The following is an 8821-nucleotide window of genomic DNA, read 5'->3' on the forward strand; positions in this document are numbered from 1 at the left end:
GTTCTGTCAGGCCTCACTCTCTCTCGGCCACATCGGTGAGTGTGGCAGGGGAGCCAAACCTAGGTTTGAAATAAATGACTCTTTGCTTTTGCATCGGACTCGCTGGCTCCCTGGTGGGCTCTTGGGAACCTTGAAATCTGGGCACAACATAGTAACTCGGAGGCAGTGATGGAGGAATCGTTCAGGGAGGTCAGTGTACGCGGGCATCTGGTCTGGTTTGGGTATTAACCCCCACTGCGGGGGTAGGAGGGGGAGCTCTGTCTTCTGTGCTGAGATGTGTGACGGCCAAAGGCTTGCAGGCTCAGGTTCCTGGACCAAGTCTCTCCACCACATCATCCCATTCCTTTCAACCCACAGAAGTAAAAGTTTCGGGGGTAGGTGAACCAGTCAGCACATTTAAAATTAAGATTTTCATTTAAGATTCTGTTTTCATCCTCCTCCTGCAAGGTTACTGTAAATTTGCTTTTAGGTTCTATGTATGAATATACGACGGCTATTTTCTCAGTACTTACATTTTTTAACTCTTTTAAAAATTTGTATTTATAGCTTCTATTCCATCTCTCTCCTTTTTCCCTGTGTTCATTGTTCCTCAGTGAAGTGTGTATATAAACAGGGTATATAAAGACTTTTTAAAAGTTTTTATGATTTTGCCGAAACCGGTTTGGCTCGGTGGATAGAGCGTCAGCCTGCGGACTGAAAGGTCCCAGGTTCGATTCCGGTCGAGGGCATGTACCTTGGTTGTGGGCACATCCCCAGTATGTGCAGGAAGCAGCTGATCGATGTTTCTCTCTCATTGATGCTTCTAATTCTCTATCTCCCTTCCTTCCTCTCTGTAAAAAATCAATAAAATATATAAAAAAATAAAAGTTTTTATGATTTTTTAAAAATGTATTTTTTATATATATTTTTATTGATTTCAGAGAGGAAGGGGAGGGAGAGAGAGATAGAAAGAGCAATGATGAGAGGGAATTACTCATTGGCCGCCTCCTGCACCCCCCACATGGGATCAAGCCCCCAACCCCAGGCAGGTGCTCTGACCAGGAATGGAACCGTGACCTCCCGATTCATAGGTTGACACTCAACCACTGAGCCACACCAGCCGGGCTATAGTTTAAAGGAAAGATTTACAGTTCCTCACTGTCCCTACGACCTCATTTCTATAATTGTTCTGAAAATTAACCTGCCACTGAGGCACAGTGCTGAGCTGTTCTCCTTTGCCATTTTCTCTTTCACATTCAAGCTACTTATATCTTCAGGGTCTTATGTTTCATTACCTCAGGTGTGATCTCTAGGGAACTAACTAAAGAGCCAAAATACTGGGGACCATGTGTTAAGGTGAGTGCGTAGCAAGGGGAATGTCACCCTGAACGTAATCTTGCTCTTCATCCCATAGGTTTTGACAAGAGATAAGAAAAGAATGAAGAAAGAAGAGGTTCCAGGACCTAGATGTTGTCCTTTCTGGGAACACTTTCAACTGGAGAGTGAGATTTTTAACTAGAAATTTAGGACATACCAAGAGAAGAGAAAGACGAGTATACCAGCTGCTGGCCATTTCCCCAAACAGACGGAAATGACCCAGGCCCAGGTAACGTTTGTTTTATTCTCTCCTTTATTCCCTAATGGATTTGTAGTGGCCTGTAAAAATCAGTTCAGTATCCAGAGTGAAGTAAACTTTGAATCTAACTCCAACATCAGGGAAAATTAGGACCAAGAATAAAGTATTCATGCCCTAGCGTGTTTGGCTCAGTGGATAGAGCGTCCACCTACGGATCAAAGGGTCCCAGGCTTGATTCCGGTTAAGGGCACACATACTTTGGTTGTAGGCTCCTCCCCAGGAGGCAACCAATTGATGTGTTTCTCTTACATCTATGTTTCTCTTTCCCTTCCCTCTCTCTAAAATCAATGGTAAAATATTCTTGGGTGAGGATTAAAAAAAAAAGCAAAAAAATTACTTTTTTAATTAACTTATTTAAAATATATATATTTTTTTTAATTAAATTCTCCTCCACTCTTCCTAAAAATCAACGAAAAAATATCCTAAGGTGAGGATTAACAAAACAATAAAAAAAGAATGTAGTATTCATATGATTCTGAGTAAATGACTCATGTTAGCATGTAACATATAATTGAAGGATCCTCTGGGCTACATTAGCTAGTAGCTTGTGTCTAATGTCTGTGGCAGCCGACACAAGAGAATCATGCTACATTATATGATATGTATCATGTACTGTGAGGAGACAGCAGACGGTTCCTCGGAATGTCAATATTTCTTAGCACTGAGGTCTCAGGGAAAATGTTATACTAGTATTCTTCCTAGAGGTGATGGGTGGACAGTGTTTTGAACTTCTAATAAAGGCAGAGGCAGATTTCACACTGCTGTTTATTCCAGGGCTCTTCACAGACCCATTAGGGAAGAGACCAAGCAAACTCAGTGAACACAGTTTTGTCAGGGACCAAGGAAAGTCAGTCAGAGGACTCAGCCTGTGTCTGGTTTTAATCCAGTAATAAAACCTAAATGGCCTAGGAAAATGGGAGGATTGCATGGTTTTCTTTTTAAAAAAAAAAATGTTAAAGTTCAGATTTGGCCTTAGATAGTTGCAAGAAATTTTGTCTGATAGGAGCTTAAGTTATTGGGTTCCAGAGTGTGTGCTTTATAACTTCACGTCATGTTGGAAAATGTATAATCCGTCCCCATTTTCAAATCCAATTCTGACCTCTTCTTTCTTTGCTTTTCTATAATTATGCAAATTACTCACAGATATTGTTTTTAAAAATATGATTTTATTTATTTGAGAGAGAGAGAGAAAGAGAGAGAAACAGAAACACTGGTCGATTGGTTCACATACATTTTAAAGAAAAAAATATCCAATGATGAGTGCCCATGGGCAAAAAGTAAATTTCCTCTTTGTAACGCCCTTCCTCATTGTCCCTCATATTGTTTAACAAATGTTTGCTAGTGTGTTTTGCTGTCACTAAACCTATGTGTGCATCTACATATATGTGCCTATTTACCGATGTATGTGAATTTGTGTACATATCTGAGTACATTAACACATCTATTGTGACATTTATGTATCACTGATACATTTATGTATCAATGGACTCATACTTCAAAGAACATGACCTGTTGGCCTATGATAGTGTAATTTAAGCATCTAAAGGAATAATGACAGCAATTGATTGGTGGATATTATCTATATGTAAAATTCCATTTGTCCACAGTCATACTAAAAAAAAAAAATGAATTGCAATATGTAAAGCATTTTGATGAGTGCCTGCTACATAGTATGTGATATGTGGGATCATCCACACCTTAAATCTTTGCCAATACTTAATAATAGGACATTATAAAATTTCATAATTTTCAGCAATCTGAATGGCCCAATATTCTTTAGCCTTATTTTTCATTTTCCTCAGCACAGGTGAGGTTGAAATCCTTGTGTATTTTGTGGTCAGTTGGATTTTTTTCTATTGTCAAATGCCTGTCCTTATCATTTTTACATTTTAAAAAAACTATATCTTCTTACTGATTAATAAGTATGATTTATATCCAGTCTATATTGATCATTTTGTTTATTAAAAATATTTTCCTAACTTGTTAGTTTTCTTTTAGCTTTGTCCATGATATCTTTGTAATGCAGGTGCTGTAAATTTTCCTCTCACAAAACTTTTTTTCTTTCCTTTCTTTCTTTCTTTTTCTTGGTTTTGTTATTCCTCACCTAAGGATATTTGTTCCATTGATTTTCAGAGAGTAGAAGGGAAGGAGGGAGGGGGTGAGAAAGAAACATCAATGTGAGAGAGACACATCGATTGGTTACCTCCCGCATGCGCCTGACTGGGCTGGGGATGGAACCTGCAACTCAAGCACTTGCCGTTGACAAGAAATCAAACCCTCGACCCTTCAGTGCTCAGGCCAGTGCTCTAACCACTGAACACACCAGCCAGGGCTTGTTATTGATTTTCTGTGATTTTTTTTTTGGCTTTGATGTGAACATACTTCATACTCTCCTCTCTCTATTCCTTTCATAGATTACCTTATTTTATGGTTAGCACTTTAAAACAGGAAAAAAGTATTTGAACCTAAGTTTTCATTTTTCCAAATGAATCTGCATCTCACATGAAATAACTCAAGATGTGGTCAGATCAGCAGTGTTAAGAATTTGCAGCCGCTACCAAGTCTGCTCTCTTTTCTATGTAGTAATGTCTGCAATAACATGGAAAAGAGTATCCCATAGTTTTTCCCTCTCTGGCTGCTCAGTTGACAAGCAGGTCTCAATTTATTTTCTGTTGACATTTGAGCTTAGGCTGCAGGACCACAGGATCAGGACATTGAAGATATTCCACACTTCTGGGCTGTTTTTTTAAAAATATATTTTATTGATTTTTTACAGAGAGGAAGGGAGAGGGTTAGAGAGTTAGAAACATCGATGAGAGAGAAACATCGAACAGCTGCCTCCTGCACACCCCCAACTGGGGATGTGCCCGCAACCCAGGTACATGCCCTTGACCGGAATCGAACCTGGGACCTTTCAGTCCACAGGCCGAAGCTCTATCCACTGAACCAAACCGGTTAGGGCTTTCTGGGGTGTTTTTATTCATAGCACTTCTAACACCAAATGTGTGGTCATTTTTCTCACATCTACCCACTCTACAATTCTCGGGACACCAGCTGGGTGTCTGACAATTCAACTCAGTTCGGACACTGACTACCTGGGGGCAGCGTCAGGTCCCACAGGTTAGGTGGTAAGTCCCACAGACTGACCCCACTTTAGGTGCCAGTCGGAAGTCCCAGGTTGTCACCTCTATTTCTGATGACCAGCTCTAAATCTGGGGTCCCACAACCTCCTTCTCAGGATTGGTAATTTGCTGGAATGACACACAGAACCTGGGAAAGCACTTCACTAGTTTATTATAAGGGCCACAACTCAGGAATAGCCACCTGGGAGAGATGCGAAGGGTAAGGCCTGGGGGAAGGGTGCGGGGGCCTCTCGGGAGCACCACCCGGCCAACATCTCAATGTGTTTACCACCCTGGAAGCACTCCAGACCTGTAGTTTAGGGGGTTTTATGATGTAAGCATGGTTGATTAAATCACTGGCCATTAGTGATTGAACTCAACCTCCAGTCCCCCATCCTGAAGCCATCTAGGAACCCCCAGTCACTAGTCATCTCATTAGCATACAGAAGACACTCATCAGAGAGTCCAAGAGTTTTAGAAGCTGTGCCATGCCCTAGCCCAGTGGTCGGCAAACCGCGGCTCGTATCCCCAGTAGGGGGCGTGCCAATCAGTGATTCTCTCTCATCATTGATGTTTCTATCTCTCCCTCTCCCTTCCTCTCGGAGATCAATAAAAATCTATTTAAAAAAAAAAAGAAAGAAAGAGAAACTGTGCCAGGAACCAGGGACAAAGACCAAATATGTTTCTCGCAACATTTTTTTCTGGCTTCTGTTGCCTTTATTTCAGTAAATGTTGTCTTTCTTTTGATAGTAATTTATCTTTTCTTTCTGGTTGTTTTTATAATCTGATTTTTTGCAGCTGGTGTGCTGTCGTTTCAGCTGGAAGTGTCTACATGCAGATTTCCTGCATGGCTTTGCTGGGTTACTGAGTCTGAGTTATAGGAAGTTTAATCTGTTCTGACATTTTCTCATTCTTGAGATCTTCGTATCACTTTTCTGTTTCTGTATAATCTCTTCCAAAAACCGCATATGCTAGACCTTGCTCTATCCATATTTATTAAACTCTCCTTTATATTTTCCATCTATTTCTGGGGCTGCTTCATTTTGGGTTATTTTTAAAAATGCATATTCCACTTTACTAATTATCTCCCCAGTGTATCTAATATGTTAACCTTTTGTGAAATAAGAAATATATACATTGGGCCCTGGCCAGCTAGCTCAATTGGTTAGAGCATTGTCCCAATATGCCAAGGTTGTGGGTTTGATCCCCTGTAAGGGAACATAAAAGAAGCAACCAATGAATGCATAAATAAGTAAAGCAACAAACTGTGGTTTCTCTCTCTCCCTCCCCCCTCCTTCCTTTCTTCTTTCTTCTTCTCTCTCTCTCTCTCATCAATTAAAAAAAATTTTTTTTAAACCACACTCACATTATAATTGGTGTCAGAAGTGTAGTTAATATGAACAGGACAACTTCCTTTATATTATTTATGGCCAGTAAAGGAAAAACACTCCCTAGTAAACAGGACCATGTTGTTACAGGAACCGCTGACACTGGAGGATGTGGCCATGGACTTCACCTGGGAGGAGTGGCAGCTCCTGGGCCCTGATCAGAAGATCCTGTACAGGGACGTGATGTTGGAGACCTACAGCCACCTCTTGTCAGTGGGTGAGGACAGCTCCCGTGTGTTAGTCAGAGGGCACCCGGTCAGCGGTCTTTCCTTTCCCGGCTGCATATACTTGGGAGTCACTGCAGTGCTCTGAATGGCAGGTTCTCAGTGCCTCTTCTGGCTCCAGATAAAGACATATAATATACTATAAACTCCACCAACACAACTGATACCAACTGTGTGGGGGTTTTCTACACCAGCAGTAAATTCTCCAGGTACCAACTGCGTGTCCTGCAGCTCAATTCAATTCTGTTTTGACACTAATACCCAGAGGTAGCATCAGACTCCACAGGTTTAAGGGCTAATACCACAGGACCACCCTCACTTCAGATGCCAGTCACAAGTATTATGTATCCAGGATACATCTTGGCTATAAATCTGTCCAACTTGGCTGTAAATTTGGTGTTCCAACAACGCCCCATGCCCACTCAGGTTTAATAGTTCACTAGAATGGCTCCTAGAACTCAGGAAGGCACTTATTACCATGGTCAGTTTATTATAAAGTTAAAAAAAAAACCCACTTATAAATGGCCAAATGGAAGAGGTATTTAATATATTTATTGATTTTTTTACAGAGAGGAAGGGAGAGGGATAGAGAGTTAGAAACATAGATGAGAGAGAAACATTGATTGAGCTGCCTCCTGCACACCCCCTACTGGGGATGAGCCCACAACCAAGGTACATGCCCTTGACTGGAATCGAACCTGGGACCCTTCAGTCCGCAGGCCGACACTCTATCCACTGAACCAAACTGGTTTGGAAGAGATATTTAGGGCAAAGTGTGGAGAAAGGGGTGTGGACCTTCCATGCCCTCTCTAGGCACACCACCCTCCCAGAATCTCAAAGTGGTCATCAAGCTGGTAGCTCTCCCATCCAGGTATTTAGGGATCTTTAGGGAAAGTCCATGATGTAAGCATGCTTGCGTAAATTCTTGGCCATTGGTGATTCATTCTATCTCCAGCCCTCTCCCTCTCCACAATGAGAAGGGTTGGAGCTGAAGGTTCCAGCCCTCTAGTCATGTCTTTGTTTTCCCGGATCAGTCCCACCCTGAAGCTATCTACAGCCTCCAGCCACCAGTCATCTCCTTAGCACACAGAAGGCACTCATCACCCTGAAGAGCCCAGGGGTGTTAGCAGTTCTAGTGTCAGACTCTGGAGCTTACACTATCCGAAAAGATGCTCCTATTATGCTGTTCACAGGAAATTACAAGCGCTTTAGGAGCTCTGTGTCAGAGCCTGCACAGAGACCAGACATAAATCACCGTGTCACATGCGCCCTCTCCTGAGAGCAAAGTCTCTGACATGTGCGAACTGTCTCGTCCCTTAAACATAACATTCTCCCAACCCAAGTTTTCTGTCATTTCCTATGAACAGGGTATCAAGTCAGCAAACCAGATGCTCTCTCCAAGTTGGAACCAGGGGAAGAAACATGGACAATAGACAATGAACTCCACAGACTAGTCTGTCCAGGTGAGTGGGTGAGAACAAACAAGGCAGGTGTGGGGGAGGAGAATCATTTTCCTTTTACCCTTCTAAGTTCTTCTGGAAGGGCTAATCATCTAATTGACATGAAACAGATTAAAAGGAGGAAATAACCCAATCTATTATGTATGTACATACAGGGGCTCTATAAGAATATGGGGCCCAAGGACAAATCAGGCCGCTGAGATAGGTATAATGAGGAGAGCAGGGTTGTGATTTGGGCTTCAAAGGAGAGGAAGTCAAACCACATGGAGATGGCAAAGCCAATATTTTGTAAATAAATGTTTGCTGGGCATCTTTAACAATGGGACCCGGAGAGGAGTTGGATTAAAGGGCCTCGCCAAAAATAGATCCAGAGACAAATGTCAGGGGAGGTGGGGGCAGGGGGGTTAGAGAGCAACCAAAGGACTTGTATGCATGCATATTAGCATAACCAATGGACATAGACACTGGGGCAGTGGGGGCTTGCTGGGGTGAGGAATGGCTACAGGGGGGGGCCGCCCTTCCTTCTCTCCAGAGAAACCGCTTTCTGATTTCACTGATTTGTTTTCCTCACACTTACACTTTGTACAACTGATCGGACCATTTGTGATCTTTTGTGCCTAGCTTCTTTCAATGAACTTAATTTTCGAGATTAACTACCCAGAATGGTACTTTACCGCCCAGTTCAAGGGAGGTCATAGCCCCCTGGCATCTGCGCTAGGCTGGCCCATTGTGGCGTTTATTCCTGCAGCTCAGCTCTCTTTAGGTGGGACACCGACCATCCAGAGCTTCTCCAGGAGGAGGTTCTGGAGGTCAGTGAAGACTGAGGAGCAGCTGAGAGGGTTCGGGCCTAGAAAAAAGACTTTATGATGAAGAATCTACACTAATAAAAGAGAAACATGGTAATTGGGGTACGACCGCTACCCTTCCCATTGGCTAATCAGGGCGATATGCAAATTAACTGACAGCCAAGATGGCGGCCAGCAGCCAGGCAGCTTGAAACTAACATGAGGCT

The 8821-nt window shown here is 42.5% G+C and overlaps 1 protein-coding gene across 1 annotated transcript in view; it reads left to right on the top strand.

The window, feature by feature from the left end:
- LOC102771014 (zinc finger protein 28 homolog) overlaps window positions 1-8821 on the top strand; it is a 39355-nt gene that overhangs the window by 22665 nt on the left and 7869 nt on the right. The window contains exons 7-9 of the mRNA XM_015570971.1: window positions 1499-1585; window positions 6216-6342; window positions 7717-7812. Of these exons, the coding sequence (XP_015426457.1) occupies window positions 1499-1585; window positions 6216-6342; window positions 7717-7812 (310 nt within the window). The remainder of the gene's footprint in view (window positions 1-1498; window positions 1586-6215; window positions 6343-7716; window positions 7813-8821) is intronic.

Source organism: Myotis davidii, unplaced genomic scaffold (assembly GCF_000327345.1).
Source record: "Myotis davidii unplaced genomic scaffold, ASM32734v1 scaffold1388, whole genome shotgun sequence".
Lineage (NCBI taxonomy): Eukaryota > Metazoa > Chordata > Mammalia > Chiroptera > Vespertilionidae > Myotis > Myotis davidii.